General features: G+C 44.0%; 1 protein-coding gene across 1 annotated transcript in view; it reads left to right on the top strand.

The window, feature by feature from the left end:
* The window catches only part of pola1 (polymerase (DNA directed), alpha 1), a 436,651-nt gene that overhangs the window by 207,934 nt on the left and 201,555 nt on the right, over positions 1–27,162 (top strand). Inside the window, exons 28-32 of the mRNA XM_072513953.1 lie at positions 1,476–1,568; positions 4,280–4,485; positions 5,351–5,483; positions 15,101–15,232; positions 15,813–15,987. Coding sequence (XP_072370054.1) covers positions 1,476–1,568; positions 4,280–4,485; positions 5,351–5,483; positions 15,101–15,232; positions 15,813–15,987 — 739 coding nt within the window. The remainder of the gene's footprint in view (positions 1–1,475; positions 1,569–4,279; positions 4,486–5,350; positions 5,484–15,100; positions 15,233–15,812; positions 15,988–27,162) is intronic.

A 27,162-nucleotide genomic window follows, 5' to 3' on the forward strand; every position in this document is an offset into this window, starting at 1 on the left:
CTTTATGTAAATCATTGGGGATCTGTAGTGTAGAATCCCTGACAGTAAAATACCAAGCGTAACCTGAACATTTTCATGCTGTCAGATGGACAAGATAAACTCCTGGGATTCATGAATGTTATCAAGTGTGCAATAATACAATTTCTATGGCCATGTCACGTGATTTTACATGTAAAGTCACCATAGTCCCAGATGGCTGCTTTTCCCTTTGAGGTGGGGAGCTGACTGGTGGTGATTTAACCTGAGGATCACTACACCTCAGGTGAGGGGCAAGGTTGAGAGGAGAGGGCCGCATCACGAACCAGTTGTCCAGCCAACTGAGTTAAGCTGGTAAAGTAGTTGAATCTTAACTACCCTCTGCAATGGCCGAGCAAGCCACACATTTCGAGGGTAATTTGGGGTGGGCAGCAAATGCTGGCCTCTTCAATGACACCCACATCCGAATGAAAGAATTAAGAAAAAAAGGTCGGGGGCCTTTGTCGGAATGGTTAGCACTGGGACTACGGCGTGAGGACCTGGGTTCGAATCCCGGCCCTGGGTCATTGTCCGTGTGGAGTTTGCACATTCTCCTCGTGTCTGTGTGGGTTTCACCCCCGCAACCCAAAAATGTGCTGGTTAGATGGATTGGCCACACTAAATTTCCCCTTCATTGGAAAAACAAAATAATTGGGTACTCTAAATTTATTTTAAAAACATCTTCTTTATCCATCACTTCTGGGATTGCTCACCTACCTACATTGTCTCCAAGATTAGCAATGCTTTGATTTAAAATTCTCATCCTTGTTTTTTTGAATCCTTCTATGACCCCACAATTCTCGATCTCTGGAATCTCCTCTGGGACAATGTGTTCTGACCTTCTGGATTTCCACAATTCTAAACGGTCTAGCGTTGGTTGCTGTGTCTTCTGCTTTCCTCCCTAAACCTTCCCAATTCTCTATTCCATTTTCTTCCTTTACAACACTCCCACGTCACTTACCCTAATATCATCTTTGTGGCTCGATATCTAATTTTGCTTGGTGTCGCTTCTGAGAGTTGCCTTGGGATGTTTTACTACTTTAAAGATGCTGGATAAATATGAGTTGTTGTAATTGTTGACATCCCAGAGTGATTTCCCGCCAATAAATTGTTTTGCAGCATGGTTATTGATGTTTTGTAGAAAAACACAGCAGTTAATTTGCACACAGCAATATTTCACAAACGGTAATGAAAAGATTGAGTTAATCTGTTTTTGATGATGTTGCTTAAGAAATTCAGTTTTCCCTTGCTCTTTCAAGAGTGCAATGCGATCTTTTAATTCCACCTGAACTGGCAGATGGAGCTGTATTTAACATCTCATCTGAAAGACAGTTGACTTAATCTCTAATTTGTGGCTTGCACGACTCTATAATGTTCCCAGAAAGGCCAAAAAATTGACTCTCCTGTACTGTCGTTGGTGTGCAAAGTTCCTTGGTTTTTACACTTGACTTTTTCTTTAGATGAACCTTGAAGTTATTTACGGAGACACTGATTCCATAATGATAAATACCAACAGCATAAACCTGGAGGAGGTCTTCAAACTAGGAAACAAGGTGACGTAACAGATTGAAGAGTTCAAGCATTGATGTGGCTAATCTGACCAACAAAAACAAAACTATTGTTCTACCAATAGGCTACTTATTTTTAGTTTAGTGAGGGTTTGACCACCGTGGGAGTTATTCACTTTGATTTCATTGATTTTTGCATTTAAATGCAACCTGATTTATTTTACTTAGATTTGCAAATGCTTAAATTTAACTAACTGTTTTTAAAAATAAATTTAGAGTACCCAATTCTTTTTTTTCCCCATTTAAAAGGGGTAATTTAGCGTGACCAATCCACCTACCCTGCACATCTTTGGGTTGTTGGGGTGCAACCACGCAAACACGGGAGAATGTGCAAACTCCAAAAGGACAGTGACCCAGGGCCGGGATCGAACCTGGGACCTCGGTGCTGTGAAGCAGCAGTGCTAACAACTGCGCCACTGTGCAGCCCAGGGTTAAGCTGTAACTGTTTTAATCATCGTCAAAACTCTTGGTTGCAGGCAGGTAGCTTGTGTTTATTTTAGATACTATAATCCTTTCTTCCCAGAAAGAATTTACTGTTCAGCCGATTCCACAGAGGCACATTGCTACAGATGCTACTCTTGCTCTATTGTAAAAGCAGTTTGTTAATTGTTTAGGAATGTGGGCTGAGTCCTGAGCTCCTTGCTTTACGACTAGGTTCTGCTTTGGTTGAATCTTCCTTTCAACTCCTCCACTGTCAGGACATAAATTGATTATAATGGAAGTGTCTGTTTAATCTCACTTCCTCACAGCAATGCTGCCCTGTTCGAAGAATTAAAATATTGTTATTCACTGTCCAGCTAATAAAGATGAAAAGAGAAATTGCAATATGGAAAATCTGAAGTACACAAAAAAAAGTACTGGTAATGCATAGCATTGTTTCTTCAAAGCCATCTCATTCATGTTTGTATGATATTTTGATCATATTTATTGAGAGATAAAATTACAAACTCAACTTTTGGTTTTCAAAATCATTTCAATTTAGAATCATAGTCTGTGCTGTGCAGAAGGAGGCCATTCGGCCCATCGAGTCTGCATCGACCCTCTGAAAGAGCACCGTCCCGTAGCCCATTCTCCCTCAAATCCAAAATCCAACCTAACCTTTGGACACTAAGGGCCAATTTAGCATGGCCAATCCACCTAACCTGCACATCTACTCCGGCTTGGGCCACTGTCTGTGCGGAGTCTGCGCATCCTCCCCGTGTGTGCGTGTGTTTCCTCCGGATGCTCTGGTTTCCCCCCACAAAGATGTGCAGGTTAGGTGGATTGGCCATGATAAATTGCCCTTAGTGTCCACAATTGCCCGTAGTGTTGGATGGGGTTACTGGGTTATGGGGATAGGGTGGAGGTGTTGACCTTGGGTAGGGTGCTCTTTCCAAGAGCCGGTGCAGACTCGATGGGCCGAATGGCCCCCTTCTGCACTGTAAATTCTATGGTCTATGATAATCTTTGGACTGTGGGAGAAAACCGGAGCACTCGGAGGAAACAGACGCAGTCACGGGAAGAATGGGAAAACTCCACACAGCCGCTAGATCTGAATCGAACCTGGATCCCATGCACAGTGAGGCAGCAGTGCTAAAAGCTGTGTCTCCGTGCCGTCCTAAAATGGGAACTTCTGTGAGAGTGGGCCTATGAGGAACTCTTAAATATCTATAAACTTTGCATAATGCTGATTTCAATTTTTCTGATTTTATACATTTTTTTCTGTTAAATGCGTCATACACATAGAACTTGCTGATTTTTTTTTACACCTGTGTAGTAAGCAGGTGCTTTCCAACCAAGTTGGAAAATCTGCAGCTTTTAACCATGTTGGAAAATTGTGATTAAGTCTGGAATCAGCATTGTGGGATTCTGTTCAAAGCCGCAAATAATGGTGCTACAACCTGGCAATTGCGGACACACTGAACATGAAATGGCATCCCAGCATAGAACAAAAAACTTCTGGCCTTTCTTCATAATTATAGTGAACAGGAAAAAAATAGGTCCCCTGTCTAGGAGCACTCTGGTCTCCTTCCTATCTTTTTTTCCTGAATAGCTTATCTGTGCCATAGCAGTAGTTTAGGAGAGTGAAGAATATCCTGAGACTCTGAACGAAGAGGATTCACAGCCGTGAGTATTGTGAACAGAACGCCTGAATTTCTAAACATTTGGCCATTGACCCGGCTGTGGTGTTTTCAAAGACCGCCTTACACTCATTGTTCATGGCCACACCTGACAAACCGGTGAGCTGCTAAATGGCTTTTAATACTTTTGACATGGGATCCCACTAAGAGTTGGATCAATAGAGGGGGGGAATTGCAATATTGTCAAATTAAATACTCATTTAGTTCTCCAATTTATGGGAATATTAAAATCAAGTGAATTAGCGAACCACTTTGCTCTGAAAGCAAAACGATACTAGTTACGTGTGTTTTGACATTCTGCACTAAATTTCGAACATCGTAAGCTGCTTGTGACAGAATGGGAATGCACATCTCGTCTGGTGTGATACAGTTTTTAGATTTGTTTGAATTGGGATTAAAATGCTGTCAAATTCTGTTGTAGGTTGGAGGCAGTGATTATTCCCTTGGAACTTTCATCGGTGTGAAAATCACCACCGAGAGTAACTAAAATAGACTTGTACCATATTAATTCTCCAGTTCAGCGTTTTAGTGAAGCAGATGAAGTGAAAACTTGCTGATCTGCTCCTGATTTTGCAGGTTAAGAGCGAAGTAAACAAGCAGTACAAACTCCTCGAGCTAGACATCGATGGTGTGTTTAAGTCGCTGCTGCTGCTGAAGAAGAAGAAGTATGCTGCCCTCGTCATAGAACCAATTGCAGATGGACGCTATGTCACCAAACAGGAATTAAAGGGACTGGATATTGTTAGGCGAGATTGGTGTGGCCTAGCAAAGGAAATTGGAAAGTAAGTAACTGATTTAAATCAACCATTTTTTCTGTCCTGTTAAAATATGTCTCCTATTACCTGTGTATAAATCAAACTCCAACAAATGTGCATGAGTATTAATTTGGCTCTGTTTGCCAAGTATATATATATATATATATATATATGAGTTGTCAGATTTGGCTCAGTGGGTAGCGCTCTCACCATTTAGGCCACACTCCAGAGTACTGAGGGAATACCACACTGTTGGATGTGTCAGACTTGAATGACACCTGAGGAAGGAGCAGCGCTCCGAAAGCTAGTGATATCGAAACAAACCTGTTGGACTTTAACCTAGTGTTGTAAGACTTCTTACTGTGCTCACCCCAGTCCAACGTCGGCATCTCCACATCATACTTGAATGAGGCATTAAACTGAGGCCCCGTCTAATCTTTCCGGTGGACGTAAATGATCACCTGATACTAGAGTGGTGGAGTTATCCCTCGTACCCTAACCAATATTCATCCATCGATCACCATCCCACAACCTAATTATTTTGCCATGATCACATGGCTGCTCATGGAAGTTTGCTATGTGCAAAACGTGGGTGTCTTGTTTCTTATATACATTTTTAAAGTATTTCATTGGCTGTAAAAAAACTTTGGGACATTCTGAAGTTGTGCAATGTGCTATATAAATGCAAGATTTTCTTCTTTCTGTCCAAAGCAGCTCAAAGTAACTCACTGAGACAAAAACCTTGCAACTCTTTGGTATGTCGAACGGCAAGATTATTATTCATCTATCACTGAGAAAATAAGCTTTTCCGGGAAGGCTCGACCTCTTTAAGTATGGTTTGCAATGTGGAATGCCTGTGTTTAACTTACAATTTATTTCTTTTTGTTTGTAGCTATGTTATTAGTCAGATTCTGTCTGATCAACCTCGGGACACAATAGTGGAGAATATCCAAAATAAACTAACGGAGATCCAGCAGAGTGTTGTGAATGGCAGTGTGCTTCAGAGCCAGTTTGAAATTAACAAGGTAGAGTACCTTGGGTGGTTTTGTATTTTATGAATTTGGATTGTAAAAACATTATGCAACATTTCTGGATAGGTGAGTCATTAGGATCCGACCGTGTGATTATAGCGTATTTTCTAGTTTGTCTGGGGATGTTATACTACAAGTTACATGCAGGTTTTGAGGTGCTATTATCCTTATTAAAGTGCCTCTTGCTGCCTCTGCTGCAGTCAAAATTGAATCCCGATAATGAGGAAACTGGAAATGCAAAGCCTAGTGCATATTTCTGGTGAGCTTCAGGAGTCACACAACCCTGTTGCACTCAAGGCTGCAATTATGAAAAGTCACTTGGAGAAGTGTAAAATATACAGCCAACAATGCCCCAATGTTTCTGTTGGTCGTCTGTTGCAATTGGGCCCACTTTGGATGGAGAAAGCATTTTCTGTGTATTTGGTTGTAAATCAAGAACAACGTCGAGCAAAGGCTGGAGTGTCCATTTTTCTTCATATCCTGATGACGAAGAAGAGTTGAAATGTACTGGCATGGATGTAGTGACTTTGTATTTCCATTCAGGGCTCTGATGTGGAAATTCCACATTGTGGAAATTAAAGATACATTGTCCCAATTCTTTCAATATTTTATGTTGAGTATGTTTTCATTTAAGAATGGGAACTGCTACCGATAGCATGATGTGGCAATAGAAAACCCTCTTGAACTTGAAATTCCTGCTTTATCTTGTGGTTCTTGGAGAAACTTTCAATGAGGAGCCACCATTCTTCTTCAATCTTGCTTTGCTCTCCAAAGTTCTTGAATCTGCAGCCATCTTCAAAATCCCTCCTCCACTCTATTTTTCCTTTACTTTCTTTTTTCTGTTACTTTCTGTAATACGTAATTCTTCCAGCTTGTGTCTCATTTAAGTAATGAGTGATCTCCGCTCTCCCTTCCTGGGCATTGTACACTCCTTAAAATTCACTTGTGCTGCAATGTGACCTAACTACGTTACATTAAAGAGCATCAAGAACACCCTTACAGGGTGTGAGGTTACAGTGATTGACAGATATTTAGTTGTTTGCAGCATGTGTTAATAGCCATAATATTGATGTTGAAGGATTAGTAAAGGAATTTCTCTGAATGAGAAGTGCTGGAACTGGATGTTGATTTGTTTCATTTGATAAGTATTAAGTGTGCAATGCTATAAGTGGCCTTTTTTTTTTTGCAATGAGGGGGAATTATTATAAAATAGTCCCATATCAAACTCTGAGCCAGAGTCAAGTTCAGTGTGTGCATGTTGATGCATACGCTGAACACTCTGCATACAGCCGAAACCCCATCCAGTTTGGAGTTGGGAGCAGTCTGCCATCTCCAAATATTGTGAAGACCTAGCCTTCATTTATAAAGTTCCCAAGAAATTCAAGTGCCTCAATGTTGTGTAGGACCGTACGCTCTGGATTCCTGTTTACTACAAGACATAGAATGGCATGATGTTATCTTCAGTAAAAATAATTATTCCATTTCAATTTTAAAATTCCTCAAGCAGCATGATGGCACAGTGGTTAGCACTGCAGTCTCAACGCTAGGAACCCGGGTTCAATTCCAGCCTTTGGTGACTCTAGATTGCACTTTCTCCCTGTGTCTGCGTGGGTTTCTTCCGGGTGCTCCGGTTTCCTCCCACAATCACAAAGATGAGCTGGTTAGGTGTGTTTAGCACAGAGCTAAATCGCTGGCTTTGAAAGCAGACCAAGGCAGGCCAGCAGCACGGTTCGATTCCCGTAACAGCCTCCCCTAACAGGCGCCGGAATGTGGCGACTAGGGGCTTTTCACAGTAACTTCATTTGAAGCCTACTTGTGACAATAAGCGATTTTCATTTCATTTCATTTCAATTGGCCATGCTAAATTGCCCCTTCGGGTCCAAAAGATGTGCAGGTTAGGTGGGGTTACGGGGATAGGGCGAGGAAATGGGCCTAGGACGGGTGCTCTTTCAGAAGTTCGATGCAGACTCGGTGGGTCGATGGGCCTCCTTCTGCACTCTACGAATTCTATGATTCATCAGATAACTATATAGAAAATATGCGGACAATGGAATGTTTAATTTTTCACAATCCAGGCAACTATTTTTCAACAAACACACCAGATCTAAGCTTTGTAGTCCTGCCACATCCAGCAGTATGGTGGTGGACAATTAAACAACTCACTGGAGGAGGAGGCTCCACAAATATCCCCATCCTCAATGATGGAAGAGCTATCAGTTGTGTGCAAAAGACAAGGCTGAGGCATTCGCAACAATCTTCAGCCAGAAGTGCCAAGCGGATGATACATCGTGGTCAACTCCGGAGGTCTTCAGCATCACAGTTGTCAGTCTTCGGCCAATACGATTCACTCCACATAATCTCAAGAAACGGCTAAAGGCACTGGAAACTGCAAAGGCTATGGGCCCTGACAATATTCTGGCAATAGTACTGAAGACTTGTGCTCCAGAACGTGCCATACCCCTAGCCAAGCTGTTCCAGTACAGCTACAACACTGGCATCGACCGGCAATGTGGAAAATTGCCCAGGTGTATCCTGTACACAAGAAACAGGACAAATGCAACCCAGCTAATTACCACCCTATCCGCAAACTCTCCATCATCTGCAAAATGATGGAAGGAGTCGTCAACAGTGCTATTAAGCAGCACTTGTTCAGCAATAATCTGCTCATCGATGCTCAGTTTGGGTTCCGCCGGGGTCACTCAGCTCCTGACCTCATTACAGCCTTGGTTCAAACATGGACAAAAGAGCTGAACTCCAGAGGTGAGGTGAGAGTGACTGATTGACATCAAGGCAGCATTTGACCGAGTATGGCATCAAGGAGCCCGAGCTAAACTGGAGTCAATGTGATTCAGGGGGAAAATTCTCCACTAGTTGGAGTCATTCATACCTGGCACAAAGGAAGATGGTTGTGGTGGTTGGAGGTCAATCATCTCAGCTGCAGGACATCACTGCAGGAGTTCCTCAGGGTAGTGTCCTAGTCCGAACCATCTTCAGCTACTTCATCAAAGACCTCCCTTCCATAATAAGGTCAAAAGTGGAGATGTTTGCAGGTGACTGCACAATTTTCAGCACCATTTGTAACTCCTCAGATAATGAAGCAGTCGATGACCAAATGTAGCAAGACCCAGGCTTGGGCTGACACATGACAAGTTACAATCACGCCACAAGTACCAGGCAATGACCATATCCTACAAGAAAGGATCTAACCATTGCCCCTTTACATTCAATGGCATTACCATCGCAGAATCCCCCACAATCAACATCCTTGGGGTTGCCATTGATCAGAAGCTGAATTGGACTAGCCATATAAATACTGTGGCTACCAGGGCAGGTCAAAGGCTAGGAATCCTACAATGAGTCACTCACCTTCTGACCACCTCCCCCAAAGCTGTCCAACATCTAAAAGGCACAAGTCACGAGTGTAATGGAATACTCGCCACTTGCCTGCATGAGTGCAGCTCCAACAACAATCAAAAAGCTTGACACCATCCAGGACCAAGCAACCTGCTTGATTGCTTCCCCCTCCACAAACATTCAAACCCTCCACCACCAACTAACAGTGGCAGCCACGTGTACCATCTATAAGATGCACTGCAATAATTCGCCAAGGTTCCTTAGACAGCACTTTCCAAACCCACGACCGCGACCATCTAGAAGGACAAGAGCAACAGATACCTGGGAACCCCACCACCTGGAGGTTCCCCTCCAACTCACTCACCACCCTGACTTGGAAACATATCACCGCTCCTTCACTGTCACTGGAGACATATCCCGGAACTCCCTCCCTAACACAATGGGTGTACCTACGCCTCAGAGACTACAGCGGTTCAAGAAGGCAGCTCACCACCACCTTCTGAAGGGCAACTAGGGATGGGCAATAAATGCTGGCCTCACCAGTGACACCCACATCCCATAAATGAATTTTTAAAAAAGGTATCAAATGAAGGTGTATAAAATATGCACTATTGTAAAAAGCACAAAGAAATACGAGTTTGAAAAACAATCCCATTGATATAATTGTAAAGCACATTTTGAATCATAATCATGTTGTAAATGGGGAATAAGTGCCTGTTTCTTCCATAAAACTTTTAAAGTCTTTGAATAAAAAAAATTCTTCAGCATAAATATGAACTGAAACTTATAATTTCTTACTGCGCTGTCCACATTTCAGTTGGGATTTCAGCTATTGACAAAGTGGTTTTCCAATCATACTGCAAGAAATGCAAAGCACGCTGAAGTGCTTTAACAGGAACGAGGCTTTTCTAAGGGGCACAATGAGCTGGTGTGATTGACAGGAGTCACAGCTGTTTGAGAATACCAATACTCTGCTCCATGCTTTTAACTTACAGACTAATCATACAGTAAATCAGTTGCAATTTTATAAAGCTCATCAATAGGACCTTCCCACATAGCGGCTGAGCAAAAACAAATGGCAAAACTTCAATATTTGCTTTGCTGCAAGCTGCAGTTGGGATTTTATTGAGATGTAATCCTTTGCGGGGAAAGTTAGAAGTGATTCTCATGTCAGCAGATTGCTTCATTAAGAGGGAATCCTAAGTTAATTGGAATTCCATGAAAAGCTATTGGCGTTTTTGGAAAAAGAAATGTGAGGCAGCAAATAAAGAGAATATGGTCAATTCACTTCCTATATATTTTCAATTTTCTTACGTGTGTTTAAATAAATTATTGTATTCCCAGGCCAGCATGTAGCTGTGATTATAGCCGCTAATGTATGATGGAAACAATTTGCAGTTTGGTTAAACCAATAAAACACTTTTAACCTTTTAGTTTGCTGAAAGTCTGCAGATGCACAAGTCCACAGTAGCAATGTGTGATTAACAGGCTGTGGTTTTAAGTTATTGAGCTGATGGGGAGAGTTCATCGGGAAATGGGCAACACTTGTATAGTGTCTGCAGGGAGGTTAAATACAGCTTGTTTTTAATAAAATAGCTTCAGCTGTGATTTTGGTATAAAATCTCCTGAAGCTAGTGTTTTACAGCTTACTGACAGTGACTTCACACAGATGTTGCTCTTCAGGGACCTTCAGTACTTGTGATATAACCCAAACTTAAAAAAATAAACAGACATGTACAGGCATTGGAAGAAAGATAGATTAGAATTAGCACTTGAAACGGATATATCACGCAGGTGATTTTAATTTTGTAGGTGTAAAAATAAAAAGCAAGTTTGTAGTGACCGTTTAATTGATAGATGTACAGTGGTCCTTTTTGATCCCACAAAGATTTTTTGATTGCACCCTTTCACGAACCCTGTCAGTATTATTTCTCATCATCCTTTTGATTCCAGCTCCCATGTTTAGAAAAAGTAACTTGGCAACAAGTACATTGCAAACTAATTTCTATGTAGGAAAGGATATCCACTTGTGTAGAATCTAAAAGCCTGGATGGCTATCAGTGAGATGGAGGAATGGGGAAGGACCAAGGCCAGGATCGGTGTAGCAGAGAGTTTGGATTGGGTGGATAATTTCTGGTTGGGCCAGAGGAGGCTACAGAGATGAGGATTTAGAGATTTAAATGCAAGCAGCAGAAGGGGTATGTATGGGAGAGCACACAGGAGTTGCTGAAGCAGCAATATCGAGATAATGAAGAAAATGTGTTCGTGAATAAATCCCTGAGAGACTTAATTGCTGAAGTGGTGGGAAGACAAGCTGTTGCTCGAACCTCTGTCTTATCAGTGGGTGGGAATTGTTTACATTGATGCTGTGTATATATATATATATATATATATATATAGTTGGAGATCCAAGTCACAAAACAAAAGCAAACTGAATTCTGGGAAGTGGTTTAAGTTGATTTTTTATTTTTATTATGAGGCTTTCACTTTGATTCCCATCAACTGCAACAGAGCTACGTAATGTGAAGCTCTTTTTTTTTAACGTTCCCATACAGCTCATAGTTGGCAGTTTCTAAATGTACTTTTTCAACTGCTTAATATAATCTTTATTAATTTCACAAGTAAGTTTACATTAACACTGCAATGAAGTTACTGTGAAAAGCCCCTAGTCGCCACACTCCGTTGCCTGTTCGGGTACACGGAGGGAGAATTTAGAATGTCCAATTCACCTAACAGCACGTCTTTCGGGACTTGTAGGAGGAAACTGGAGCGCCCGGATTAAACCCACGCAGACACCAGGAGAAGGTGCAGACTCTGTACAGATAGTGACCCAAGCCGGGGCACTAACCCGGGTCCCTGCTGCTATGAAGCAACAGTGCTAACCACTGTGCTACCGTGCCATATTAGTGAGGAAGGGACAGTCCTGTCAGCTTTTGGCTAATTTTAATTTATTTAGGGTTCTAATGCCAATGACAAAGATGAATGTGGAACATGAATGTGGAGAACTCTTCTTCCGTGATTCAGTAGTGTAGAGCTGGCAGCCTAACTTAACATTACTCGTGTAGGTATTGTTCGAAGCAAAAAGTGACAACCGAATATAAACTGATTTTTAAAAAATTTACAATGTTTTTTATTATTTTTTTTTTTACATTTAACTTTCAACATTGTTACATCAGTGTTTAAACATACAACATACAAAGAACAGAAACCAGAAATAACTCAAACTGAGAATTAACATAATCGGTTATAAATAACTGGAGAGCATATGTACATGTTGGGGCCTGTTTGTTTTAGCCCCCGATGATCGGGTACACGGCCGCCCTGTTCCAATATTTCTGTGTGGCTCCCTGGTATTAAAACATATCAGGGACTTGCTTATGGTCACCCAGGTGTGTCGTTGTTGGTGTTTTGGACATCCTTCCTGGGCTTTCCTTCCCCCTTTGGTGATATTTTGGTCCATCTACCCTGTTTCCCCTGTGTTCTGGGTTGTGTCTTCCCCTCCTCCTTTGATCCCACCCTCCTTTCATTCTTTGTCTGTTTTGGTCCCCCCTCTTACCCCCCAACCCTCCCTCTTATTGGTTGCTGGTTACAAACAGGTCTTCAAACAAGTTGTTGAATTGCTTCCATGTATTGTGGAAGCCCTCCTCTGATCCTCTGATGATGAATTTTATTTCTTCCAATTTGAGGAATTCGACTAGGTCAGACAGCCAGTCCACGCACGGCTTTAGGTGGGGTTGCTGATCTCCAGCCGAGCAGGAGTATCCAGTGGGCGATCAGGGAGGCAGAGGCTGGGGCCGCTGTCCCTCTCCTCGTAAAGAGTTAGGGCTGTTCTGATACCTCAAAAAATGGCAGTTTTGGGGCACGGCTCCGCCCCCCCCCTCCCCCCCTCCCCGGCCCACAACTTTGGACATTGCCTCGAAAAAGGTGGCCCAGTACCCAAGTCTGGGGCATGACCAGACCATGGTGGGCGTGGTTGGTCGGGCCTTCCTGGCACCATTCGCATTTGTCATCCACCTCTGGGAAGAACCTGCTCATGCTGGTTCTGGTCAAGTGCGCCCTGTGCATTACCTTCAACTGCAATAGACTCAGCCCTGCGCATGAGGAGGCGAGGTTTGCTCTGTGCAGTGCCTCGATCCAGAGTGCTCCCCTATTTCCTTGCCTAATTCTTCCTCCAATTAGTCCCTTGTCTCGTCCAGTGGTGACCTGATCTCCTCCAGTTGTCGTCCGTACATGTTACCGCCCCCTAGTGTGCCAGCGGTTAGGAGTCTGTCCAGTAGGGAGTGCTTAGGTTGTTGGGGGAACGTTGCTGTCTCTTTATGGAGGAACTTCCTTAGTTGTGTGTATCGCAACGCATTCCCTTTTGGAAGCTGTAGTTGTTCTTCAGTTCCCCCGGGATCGTTGTCCTGCCTTCTATGTTTCAGTCCCCCACCATCAGCGTCCCATCGTTCCGTCTCATTCTTTGTAGGATGCTCTTGCGGACCCTAGAGTTTTTTTCTTCCCCCATACAAACGTCATGATTGGTTTGTATAGGATTGAGAAGAAGCCTTGTGGATGAACATCGGGGAGGGATCTGTACAGGAAGAAGAATTTGGGCAGTACGTTCATTTTGATCGTCTACACCCCCCCGCCCCGCCAGGGAGAGCGAAGGTGCGTTCCACTTCTGCAGGTGCCTTTTTACCTCCTGCATCAGACTCAACAAGTTCCATTTGTGGTTCTGAGTCCAGTCATGGGCTATTTGGATCTCCAGGTCTCCGAATCTGCTTTGGGCCAGCTTCAATGGTGTTTTTCCCAACTCTGGTTCTTCTCTCCACCCGCCCCACCACCACCACCACCACCCACACACACACACACAAACACGGGTTCACAGGGAATATGTCGCTCGTGCTCAGAGCCGAGAAGTCTCCGAACTCCCTTGGGAGATCCATTATTCCTCCCATGCTGGCCAGGGACCTTGAAACGTACAGGAGTGGGACATCCAAATGAACATGTGCTCACTGTCTCCCCTCTGGATGTCTCTCCATCCTTCGCTGATCTGAGGGTGATGACTAGTCGCTGGATTGCCAGGGCGAATAGCAGCGGGGGTAAGGGGCATCCCTGCCTTGTGCCTCGGTGTAGCCGAACGTACCCAGGGCTGGTGGCGGTCGTCCATATGCTCACCATGGGAGCGCTGTATGGTAGTTTCACCCATGAGGTGAATTTTGTCCCAAACACAAACCGTTCCAGTAAGGTACCTGCACTCAACTCTGTCGAAGGCTTTCTCTTCGTCAAGGGAGATGATCATTTCTGGTGTCTCCTCCCGGGTGGGGTTATGGTCACGTTCAGCAGCTGTCTGATGTTCGGTGTTGCCTGCCCTTCACAAAGCCCATCTGATCTTCTACAACTGCCTCCGGCACGCAACTCTCCAGTTGCCTCGCCAGGGCCTTTGCCAGGACTTTGGCTTCAGTGTTTAGGAGTGAGATGGAGGGCAGCACGGTGGCGCAGTGGGTTAGCACTGCAGCCTCACGGCGCCGAGGTCCCAGTTTCGATCCCGGCTCTGGGTCACTGTCCGTGTGGAGTTTGCACATTCTCCCCGTGTTTGCGTGGGTTACGCCCCCACAACCCCAAAGATGTGCAGACTAGGTGGATTGGCCACACTAAATTGCCCCTTAATTGGAAAAAATGAATTGGGTACTCTAAATTTAAAAAAAAGAAAAAAAAAAGGAGTGAGCTTGGTCTATATGACCCACACCCCACCGAGTCTTTGTCTTTTTTTGGGATCTGTGATATCAAGGCCTGTGCCAGCGTGGGTGGCAGGGTCCCTCTCGATAGTGAGTCACTGAACATCCGCAGGTTGGGGGGCCAGTGCTGCAACAAAGTTTTTTATAAAATTCCACTAGGAATCAGTCCGGACTCGGTGCATTCCCCGATTGCATGGAGCGGATGCTCTCCATGACCTCCCCCAGTACTCGTGGTGCTTTCAGTCCCTGCTTTCTTTCTTCCCCCATGGCTGGTACATCCAGTCCATTGAGGAACTGTTTCACCTTCGATCCCCCCTCCAGGAGTTCTGAGGTGTACAGCCCCCGGTAGTAGTTTGCGAAGGCCTCATTGGTCTTGTCTGGGGCTGTGATAAACTGATAATTTGATATCAGATGAGAGAATTGATAACAAAGTATAAATGGTGAGTTTTGAAACTTGTAATTTGGTTTCTATGGTTACACTTTTCCCCCCATATTATTGATAGAATAATCTAAAGTCATGAATTGTGCTTGTACTTGTAGGCTTTGACAAAGGATCCCCAAGATTACCCAGATAAAAAAAGCTTGCCTCATGTCCATGTTGCCATGTGGATAAATTCACAAGGTGGACGGAAAATGAAAGCCGGGGACACAATCTCCTACATCATTTGTCAAGTAAGAACTGATGGGAAAAAGATGACGTACAACATTTTTCAGAATGGACAGGCTGCCAATTGACTTGCAGTTTGAATTTTGAAAGATCTATCGGGTTGAAGTTCCAATGTTGAGCAACTGGTCTCTGGCTAAATTTATCTCCCTCTCCGGAGGATTTATACATAAGAAAATTCCCCACCTTGATCCTTGGGAGCTGAGGTGGAGTCCAGGAAGCATTAGTCTATGTTGCAATACATCAAACAAATATTTAATAATTGACTTAAGAATGTTGATAAAGCTAATTAATTTGCTAAATTCAATCTGTTATGTAAGACATGCTTAGATTGCAAGAGAAGGACAACTTGCAATCACACAACTGTACATTATGTGAAAACAAAGTTTACCTTAAAATGCAAATTAGTGTGTATCCTTTGAAGACTTTGTGCGTAAGTTGGGACTTTTAACAAATGGATGATTTATTGAATATTTATGAATGTATCCTCTTAGACTTCCAGGGCTTTAATTAACCTCTCATCTCTTAGGCTGATAATATTAGCAAGTTAACATTTCAGGGCAAAGATAAAACCTTGTGTTTCTGTAGGACGGCTCAAACCTGAGTGCCAGCCAGCGAGCCTATGCACCAGAGCAGCTGCAAAAACAGGAGACCTTGACTATCGACACACAGTACTACCTCTCCCAGCAAGTGCACCCTGTCGTGGCTCGAATCTGTGAACCCATCGATGGGATAGACTCTGCACTGATTGCTACCTTGTTGGGTAAGGAAATTACCGCTATTGTTTTTTCAATTGTAAGGTGCCATATCTAATCTCGGCTATTTAAAAACTTGCAAGTTGATTGGTGTTGGTTTAACTCGACCAATATTTTATTTTCCTGTAAGAACACTGTTGGGCTTTCCCAAGATGGTTCGGCTGGTTAATACGTTGAGTAGACGAGCCAAACAAAGAATTGAGCGGATATGGATTTAATACAATTTGCAAAAGAACCAGAATCAAGATAAGATGAGACTCATTTAGTCAGTCAGTTGTTGTGATCTGGAATGCATTGCCTGAAAGGATTATAAAAGCAGATTCAATTGTAACTTTCAAAGGGGAATTGGATATGAACATGAAATTTTACACGGTTATGGGAAAGAGCACAGGAGTGGATTGCTCTTTCAAAGAGTCAGCCCAGGTATGATGGCAGTATGGCTCTGCCTGTGCTCTAAGATTCTATGGTTATATTCCAGTTTCTAGTGAAGTAGCTATTGTTAAAAGTAGTACAATCATCACTGTCCCTGGGTGAGGAGAGGGAGAAAAGGCCAGGGTTTCCTTTTCCAGTCACTATCCAGATCTGTGAGAATTGCATTTGATCTTGACTAAAGATGGCTGTGGTGCCACTTTCCTCCGCCTGTGTTGGTTTATTACAAATGGTCACTTGAGTGACAGTCTGTAATCAGCAGCCTTTGGGAATCCGAAGGTCAGTACCCTCTTGGGAAGAAGGAGAATTGATCCAGAATTGCGGGGGGGCGGGGGGGGGGGGGGGGAACCTGCTGATAAATGCACAGCTGGAACTACTCCGACAAGTCAAGACCCCGGTTTGGTTCCTGATCTTTGCCAAACTCGCTCATTTGAGCAGAGGGGCTCGGTTAGTGGCATGACAATTGGTCTTTGTGTGGTAGGAGAAGGAAGTGTGAAAGCCATCAGGGTTCATTTGTACTCCTGAGGATTACTCGCTAGCTGCTATGTTTTTATGTGTGTAAATTTTGGAGGATGGCAGGATCACTCAATGCTGTCGGACGTCAAATGGCAACTGGAGGCATGGGATCAAACCTGCACCCCATACCCACATCTGTGGCGATTGTTGCTTAGTTTTAGAAGAGCTCATCATCTTCCCTTGAGGGAGAGTTTGGATACAGCAGCAATCTGATCATGAATTCGGTTAGCTCATTTTTTTGATGTGCTTTCATTTGTAAATTGAGCTGTGTTTCGTTCCAGTTGTGTCTCGCTGTTTTATTCCTCCTTTTCGGTGGTACTGCTCCCCTTCAGTACGAATTGATGGCGCAGTTATGTGTGTGTGGGAGGGTTGGGGGGTGAGGGCGGGGTGGAATGCAAAGCCTCATGTCATTTCTAGGAGTAATCTGCCCCCAAAGGTTTTGTTACTATTAGGAAACTGTAAAGGAGATTTTTCCAAGTGACCTGATAGTCCATGTTTAATCATTGATTTGATATTATGCCCCCTTGAAGTAAAAGTGATTAAAAAATGAAGCCTGCATATGAGTAAAGTACAAATCTGTACTTTGATAGTGTTATCTACTAAAGAGGATGTTTCATGTACAAATACTTGAGAGAAAGAACAAACATGTATGCAATGAAGAATTTCAAGGCCCATTGAAAGTATTCCAGGTCAGTTGTAGAGTCTAAAAGCAGAATAAATCAAGTGTGACCTGGCACTGACTAACCTAGATTCAATTTTACCACATTCTGAAGAGTTCTTGCTCAAACTTCCAAAATAAAATTCCAAGCAAAATGTCTTGCAATCTGACAGAGTGATAGGTCTCTTTATTCAGAACTTAATGTTCGTGAATTTAGCGTCACTCCTTTAGATAGCACTTTCTGTCTGTTCAGATTGGAAGTTTTGTTTCCTAGCCACCGATTTCATCACCCTCCCTGGCAACTGTCTGAGCCTGAATCATAAGAACATAAGAACTAGGAGCAGGAGTAGGCCATCTGGCCCCTCGAGCCTGTTCCACCATTCAATGAGATCATGGCTGATCTTTTGTGGACTCAGCTCGAACACCATAACCCTTAATCCCTTTATTCTTCAAAAAACTATCTTTATCTTAAAAACATTTAATGAAGGAAGCCTCTACTGCTTCACTGGGCAAGGAATTCCATAGATTCACAACCCTTTGGGTGAAGAAGTTCCTCCTAAACTCAGTCCTAAATCTACTTCCCCTTATTTTGAGGCTATGCCCCCTAGTTCTGCTTTCACCCGCCAGTGGAAACAACCTGCCCGCATCTATCCTATCTATTCCCTTCATAATCTTATATGTTTCTATAAGATCCCCCCTCATCCTTCTAAATTCCAACGAGTACAGTCTCAGTCTACTCAACCTCTCCTCGTAATCCAACCCCTTCAGCTCTGGGATTAACCTCGTGAATCTCCTCTGCACACCCTCCAGTGCCAGTACGTCCTTTCTCAAGTAAGGAGACCAAAACTGAACACCATACTCCAGGTGTGGCCTCACTAACACCTTATACAATTGCAGCAGAACCTCCCTAGTCTTAAACTCCATCCCTCTAGCAATGAAGGACAAAATTCCATTTGCCTTCTTAATCACCTGTTGCACCTGTAAACCAACTTTTTGCGACTCATGCACTAGCACACCCAGGTCTCTCTGCACAGCAGCATGTTTTAATATTTTATTTTTAAAATAATAATCCCTTTTGCTGTTATTCCTACCAAAATGGATAACCTCACATTTGTCAACATTGTATTCCATCTGCCAGACCCTAGCCCATTCACTTAGCCTATCCAAATCCCTCTGCAGACTTTCAGTATCCTCTGCACTTTTTGCTTTACCACTTATCTTAGTGTCGTCTGCAAACTTGGACACATTGCCCTTGGTCCCCAACTCCAAATCATCTATGTAAATTGTGAACAGTTGTGGGCCCAACACTGATCCTTGAGGGACACCACTAGCTACTGATTGCCAACCAGAGAAACACCCATTAATCCCCACTCTTTGCTTTCTATTAATTAACCAATCCTCTATCCATGCTACTACTTTCCCCTTAATGCCATGCATCTTTATCTTATGCAGCAACCTTTTGTGTGGCACCTTGTCAAAGGCTTTCTGGAAATCCAGATATACCACATCCATTGGCTCCCCGTTATCTACCGCACTGTTAATGTCCTCAAAAAATTCCACTAAATTAGTTAGGCACGACCTGCCTTTATGAACCCATGATGCGTCTGCCCAATGGGACAATTTCCATCCAGATGCCTCGCTATTTCTTCCTTGATGATAGATTCCAGCATCTTCCCTACTACCGAAGTTAAGCTCACTGACCTATAATTACCCGCTTTCTGCCTACCTCCTTTTTTAAACAGTGGTGTCACGTTTGCTAATTTCCAATCTGCCGGGACCACCCAGAGTCTAGTGAATTTTGGTACATTATCACTAGTGCATTTGCAATTTCCCTAGCCATCTCTTTTAGCACTCTGGGATGCATTCCATCAGGTCCAGGAGACTTGTCTACCTTTAGCCCCATTAGCTTGCCCATCACTACCTCCTTGGTGATAACAATCCTCTCAAGGTCCTCACCTGTCATAGCCTTATTTCCATCAGTCACTGGCATGTTATTTGTGTCTTCCACTGTGAAGACTGACCCAAAAAACCTGTTCAGTTCCTCAGCCATTTCCTCATCTCCCATTATTAAATCTCCCTTCCCATTCTCTAAAGGACCAATATTTACCTTAGCCACTCTTTTTTGTTTTATATATTTGTAGAAACTTTTACTATCTGTTTTTATATTCTGAGCAAGTTTACTCTCATAATCTATCTTACTCTTCTTTATAGCTTTTTTAGTAGCTTTCTGTTGCCCCCTAAAGATTTCCCAGTCCTCTAGTCTCCCACTGATCTTGGCTACTTTGTATGTTTTTTCCTTCAATTTGATACTCTCCCTTATTTCCTTAGATATCCACGAACGATTTTCCCTCTTTTTACCGTTCTTCCATTTTGTTGGTATAAACCTTTGTGGAGTACTGTGAAAAATCACTTGGAAGGTTCTCCACTGGTCCTCAACTGTCTCACCATAAAGTCTTTGCTCCCAGTCTACCTTAGCTAGTTCTTCTCTCATCCCATTGTAATCTCCTTTGTTTAAGCACAAAACACTAGTACTTGATTTTACCTTCTCACCCTCCATCTGTATTTTAAATTCCACCATATTGTGATCGCTCCTTCCGAGAAGATCCCTAACTATGAGATCCTGAATCAACGCTGTCTCATTACACAAGACCAGATCTAGGACCGCTTGTTCCCTCGTAGGTTCCATTACATACTGTTCGAGGAAACTATCGCGGATACATTCTATAAACTCCTCCTCAAGGCTGCCTTGACCGACCTGGTTAAACCAATCGACATGTTGATTAAAATCCCCCATGATAACTGCTGTACCATTTCTACATGCATCAGTATTTTTTTTTTTTTTGCCTGCCCCACCATAATGTTACTATTTGGTGGCCTGTAGACTACTCCTATCAGTGACTTTTTCGCCTTACTATTCCTGATTTCCACCCAAATGGATTCAACCTTAACCTCCATAGCACCGATGTCATCCCTTACTGTTGCCCGGATGTCATCCTTAAATAACAGAGCTACACCACCTCCCTTACCATCCACACTGTCCTTCCGAATAGTTTGATACCCTCGGATATTTAACTCCCAGTCGTGACCATCCTTTAACCATGTTTCAGTAATGGCCATTAAATCATAGTCATTCACGATGATTTGCGCCATCAACTCATTTACCTTATTCCGAATACCACGAGCATTCAGGTAAAGTACACTTATGTTGGCTTTTTTACCTCTGTTCTGAATCTTAACACCTCGATCAGTAACCTCTCCAAAGTTATATTTCCTCTTAACCTTTCTCCTAATTTTCCTTGTCGTTGAACCCATATCTTCATGTAACAACCTGCCGCGTCACTTACCATTAATGTTTTCACTTCCCGTTTTATTCCTTTTCGTATTCCTGGTCCTATTCACTGAGCTCCCCTCAGGCACTGTACCTTGTACTGTTGCCCTTTTTGATTTTTGACTCTGACTTCTCTGCCTTACACTTTCCCCCTTACTGCCTTTTATTTCTGTCCCTGTTTTACTACCTTCCAACTTCCTGCATCGATTCCCACCCCCCTGCCACATTAGTTTAAACTCTCCCCAACAGCTCTAGCAACCCCCCCCCCCCCCCCCCCCCCAACTAGGACATCGGTTCCAGTCCTGCCCAGGTGCAGACCGTCCGGTTTGTACTGGTCCCACCTCCCCCAGAACCGGTTCCAATGTCCCAGGAATTTGAATCCCTCCCTCTTGCACCATCTCTCGAGCCACGCATTCATCCTATCTATCCTGACATTCCTACTCTGATTAGCTCGTGGCACTGGTAGCAATCCTGAGATTACTACCTTTGAGGTCCTACTTTTTAGTTTAACTCCTAACTCCCTAAATTCAGCTTGTAGGACCTCATCCCCTATTTTACCTACATCGTTGGTGCCTATGTGCACCACGACAGCTGGCTGTTCACCCTCCTCTCCTCCCCCCCCCCGAATGTCCTGCAGCCGCTCCGAGACATCCTTGACCCTTGCACCAGGGATGCAACATACCATCCTGGAGTCTCGATTGCGTCCGCAGAACCGCCTGTCTATGCCCCTTACAATTGAGTCCCCTATCACTATAGCCCTGCCATTCTTCTTCCTACCCAGCTGCGCAGCAAAGCCAGCCATGGTGCCATGAACCTGGCAGCTGCTGCCTTCCCCTGATGAGCCATCTCCCTCAACAGTGTCCAAAGCAGTATATCTGTTTTGCAGGGAGATGACCGCAGAGGACACCTGCACTGCCTTCCCACTCTTGCTCTGTCTTTTGGTCACCCATTTTCTATCTCCCTCAGTACCTTTCACTTGCGGTGTGACCAACTCGCTAAATGTGCTATCCACGACGTCCTCAGCAACGCGGATGCTCCAAAGTGAGTCCATCCGTAGCTCCAGAGCCGTCAAGCGGTCTAACAGGAGCTGCAACTGGACACACTTGCACGTGAAGGAGCCAGGGACAGTGGACGTGTCCCTGAGCTCCTACATCGCACACGAGGAGCATGGCACGGGTCCGAGATCTCCTGCCATGTCTTAAACCTTCGGTTAACTTCAACTATTACAATTTCCCAAACAAAATTTAATAAATAAATAAACAACGAAAAAGAAAATATATATATATATATATATACCAATGAAAAGAAAAAGAAAACAGAAACACTACTTACCAGTCACTTACCAGGGATAAAAAGCACCTCCTCCCTACCCAGCTTTGAATTCCCACCTAGATTCAAATTCCCAAACTCACTCTTGGTTCTGTCTCACTCTGGCTGTGTCTTCTCTGGCTCATTGGGAGAACTCACTGGGAGTGAGTTTACAAGTTGCTCTTTTTAAACTGTCCTGAATTGACTCCCCTCACCCACCTGCTTTTAGATCAAGGGAAATTTAAGTGACTGACACTTAACTGCCAACCGGTTATGCGAGTGGGTGGGGCAGCCCTTGTTAACCTATACTGCACAATTCTAGCTTAATTTAAATTAATTTAAACTCCTGAAATTTAAAAGGAGCTGCCTTACTGATTTGATTCGATTCCCACCTAGATTCAAATTCCCAAACTCACTCTTGGTTCTGTCTCACTCTGGCTGTGTCTTCTCTGGCTCACTGGGAGAATTCACTGGGAGTGAGTTTACAAGTTGCTCTTTTTAAACTGTCCTGAATTGACTCCCCTGCTTTTAGATCAAGGGAAATTTCAGTGACTGACACATAACTGCCAACCGGTTATGCGAGTGGGTGGGGCAGCCCTTGTTAACCTACACTGCACAATTCTAGCTTAACTTAAATCAATTTAAACTCCTGAAATTTAAAAGGAGCTGCCTTACTGATTTGATTCAATTCCCACCTTCTCTGGCTCACTGGGAGAATTCACTGGGAGTGAGTTTACAAGTTGCTCTTTTTAAACTGTCCTGAATTGACTCCCCTCCCCCACCTGCTTTTAGATCAAGGGAAATTTAAGTGACTGACACTTAACTGCCAAACAGTTATGTGAGTGGGTGGGGCAGCCCTTGTTAACCTACACTGCACTACTCAAACCGTTCATGGCATCAACGGCCTATTCAACCCTGAGCTGAACTTATGTTCACACACCATCTGCATCGTAAAGATTGCCTGTTTCCACCTCTGTAATATCACCTTTCACCGCCCCTGGTTCCAGTCACCTGTTGCTGAAAACTCTCATTCCTGCATTTATTACTTCCGGACTCGACAGTTCCAGTGTTCTCCGAGATGTCATCCCACCTTTCCCCACACCAAAAGCTCGGTTGCCCATATCCTAACGCACCTACCTAGTCCTCTTCACCCATCACCCATGTGCCAACCTACCTAACTGGCACCTGGTCCAGCCTTGCCTCAATTTTAAAATTCTCACCCTGTGTTTGAATCCATCCATTGTCTTCCTCTTCTGACCCAAGTGATCTGTTGCAAATCTACAAACTCCAAGATCCCGGTGACCCTTCAATTCTATGCTCTAGCACATCCCTGATTTTATTGCTCACTCGCTGATAGCCATGCCGTTGGTTACCTAGGTCCGAATCATTGGCATTTTCTCTCTAAACATATGACTCATTTAACTCTTTTTAAGTTAATCCATAGGGCAGCATAGTGGCGCAGTGGGTTAGCCCAGCTGCCTCACGGCGCCGAAGTCCCAGGTTCGATCCCGGCTCTGGGTCACTGTCCGTGTGGAGTTTGCACATTCTCCCTGTATTTGCGTGGGTTTTGCCCCCACAACCCAAGGATGTGCAGGCTAGGTGGACTGGCCACGTTAAATTGCCCCTTAATTGGAAAAAATTAATTGGGTACTCTAAATTTATTTTTAAAAAGTTAATCCATAACCTAGCTGTTTAACCATATTTTTGGTCCATGTCCAAATATCTCCTTATGTGGCTTGACATCACATTTAACCTGATAAGCGAAGTACCATCGGGCTTATTTACTACGTTAACGATGCACCTCCATATATTGCTTTTTAGAAAATGGTGTTAGGCTGACAGCCCAAATTCCATTAATATGGCTGCTGTTAAGTATTTGACCGGCTATTGGACCATGTTTGCTTAAATGTTATTGTTTACAGCATTTTTGTTTCACTAGGAACTCTGTTGAAGTTCAATGGTAGCGTTTAACTATCCAGACTTTCCAATGACAATTCCCTTTGTTACATTAATTCTGACAGTTTTATGAGCCACTGCTCCAGGTGAAGAGCTTTGCCAGCTGGGTGCACAAATTAGAAATGCAGGCACCCACTGCTTTTTGGTCATTCTCCCAAATAGAAATGTATTGATTGTCCGCATCTGAATTCCAGCAGGTGCTTCCGGCAAATTACGGGCGGAATTCTCCCAAATTTCTAAAGTCTGGCCTCCGGCGGGAAACGAGGTGCGACTCCCGCTAGGTGGTTGGGTGTGATCCAAACTGCAATCCACCCACACTTAGAATTTTTTTTTTGGCGGTTGGGGGGGTGGGGGGGGGGGGGGGGGGGGGGTGAGTTTTGCACTACCATTTAGAGGGGCGGGGCAGGGCCTAACCAAACCAGCAAGCATGACTTTGCAGAGATTGGGGCACAATTGTTAAATGGCACCCCCATCTCTAAGTGACAGTAAGTGACAGCCTACTGTGGGGTTGCTAGTTGCCCCAACCCTTGGGAATACCAACCTGGCACTGCCTCCTGACATTCAGAGGGGCGGGATTCCCAATCCCGCAGCAGAGCGTCTATGCCATCGTAAACGCCATCGCGTTTTACGACGGTGTGAACGGGCCGCTCCCACGTCTAATTCTGGCCCCTACAGGGGGCCAGCATGGCACTGGAGTGGTTCGCGCTGCTCCAGCTGCAGATCTCGGCGCGAACTGTGCGCCCGGAATCCACGCATGCGCAGTTGCGCCGGCGCCAACGAGGACATGCGCAGTGGCGCCAGAGCCAACACGTGCATGCGCAATGGCTTCCTTCAACGTGCCGGCCCCGACGCAAAATGGCGCAGGGCTACAGGGGCCGGCGCATAGGAAAGGAGGCCCCCAGCCACAGAGGCCGGCCCGCCAATCGGTGGGCCCCGATCGTGGGCCAGGCCCCATCGGAGCCCCCTCCAAGTTTGTGCGCCAGCAACGTCATAATTGCCCCCTAGATTTCCAATTGGGAGAACCAATAAGTAAAATCGCACCTTTGTATGAGTTTTTTGAATAAAACTAGTCCATTGCAAGGTCCGAGAGTTGTGTGGCAATAATAAACACACACAAATGTTTGTGGTTACACTATTGGACTTTAAATGACACTGTGTACGGTAAAGCTATATCTTAAAATTGAATCATTGTACGATCATTTATCCTGTGTATTTTTAAACATTATATTTCCTGCCCACCTCCCTTCGCCATCACACTTCCAGAATAAATATGGACATAAAATTGTATGTGAAGTAGTTATCTCTCATTAGAATATATTGCCCTGGAGTTTCTGCAACGTTACACTGGTATTTCCAAATCCAGCTCTCAAGATTGAAAAACTTTGAGCTCAAATTAACTTCAGTGTAAGTTGAGATTTTGTGATTTTTTTTGGGAGGGGGATAGTTTAAAAATCATTGCTCTAGAAACCAAACCTGTCCACACATGGGCTTCATCACTAGTTCGAAGTTTTCACCCTGGCGAGTTTCTGTTAATTACACCCGTTTGAGGATCGTCATGGTAGATGTTAAAATTAACCATCTTTAGGGCACAAGAGCCCGAATAAGCACTTTTTTTTCAAAAAGCTTTCAATTTTCTTTTAATTTACTAAGAAAACAAACTACTGTATACTGATATAACCAGTAAATAGTTTTATAAATATTCTGAAATCATTTTCAGTTATCTAAAATTATGCTACTGATTAGGATTGGACGAGACACTGATTAAAAATGCTTTTTTCTTCAGGGAAACCTATTTTCCATGATACAGGCTGAGCGCCCCTTATCCGAAATGCTTGGGACCGAGTGCGCGTCGGATTTCACGATATAATTTTCAAGGGGGTGAAATGGCCTGTTCCCGCCTGTTGGGTCCTGCGCATTTCCCGGAAACCTTCCAAGGGTCTTTTGGGACTTCCCACTCGTGACGTCTCATCGTGACTTTTCGGATTTCGGATAAGGGATGCTGCATCTGTCCTAATAAAACGACTGGGTGACCAAGAATACGTTTTAATGCAGTTTTTTAAAAAAACGTTTGAAAATGCTGCCCAATTTGTGCTGGTTCATAGAAATTGGGGTTTTGCAAAGGAATTTGAGCGGAAATGAACAAAGAAAACTTCTGAAAATGAGCTGAATTTTGAGCTGTTTGCGCCCAAATGGAACCTCTGAGCCATGTCTATAAACACACATCTCTGTTTATCATTGTTGCTTCCGGTTTAGTGTGCTTTGACCAGTATACTATTGCTTGCATTTGGAGGGTAAGAGAGAAGTATGTCATATTACCAACACAACATAACATTACAAACTTATATGGAATTGCAGTGCAGAACAGCAACAATGAGGGCAGCGAGGAAGGAAGCTAAAATAGAACATACAGTGCAGAAGGAGGCCATTCGGCCCATCGAGTCTGTACCGACCCACTTAAGCCCTCACTTCCACCCTATCCCCGTAACCCAATAGCTCCTCCTAACCTTTTTGGACACTATTGGCAATTTAGCATGGCCAATCCACCTGACCTGCACGTCTTTGGACTGTGGGAGGAAACCGGAGCACCCGGAGGAAACCCACGCAGACACAGAGGGAACATGCAGACTCCGCACAGACAGTGGCCCAGCGGGGAATCGAACCTGGGACCCTGGCGCTGTGAAGCCAAAATGCTAACCACTGTTCTACCGTGCTGCCCCCTAATAGGAGGTGTCAATGTACACAGCCTGAATATACAGCTTTGTTTAATGCCACTTGGAATGTTCCCAGTGCTATCCTCTTCCCGCTGCTTATTAGTACCACCTGAAATGTGGTGCCTCCCCCCTCAGCATTACCATCCCCTTAATTGTGTGCACCACCTCACACCCCAAAAAGGAAACAAAAATAAACACAACCCAGATATGACACAGAATCAATGAAGGACCAAAAGAACAACAAGTAGGGCAAACAGACAGCAGAGGAGATGAACAT

Source organism: Scyliorhinus torazame, chromosome 8 (assembly GCF_047496885.1).
Source record: "Scyliorhinus torazame isolate Kashiwa2021f chromosome 8, sScyTor2.1, whole genome shotgun sequence".
In the NCBI taxonomy this organism is placed as follows: Eukaryota; Metazoa; Chordata; class Chondrichthyes; order Carcharhiniformes; family Scyliorhinidae; genus Scyliorhinus; species Scyliorhinus torazame.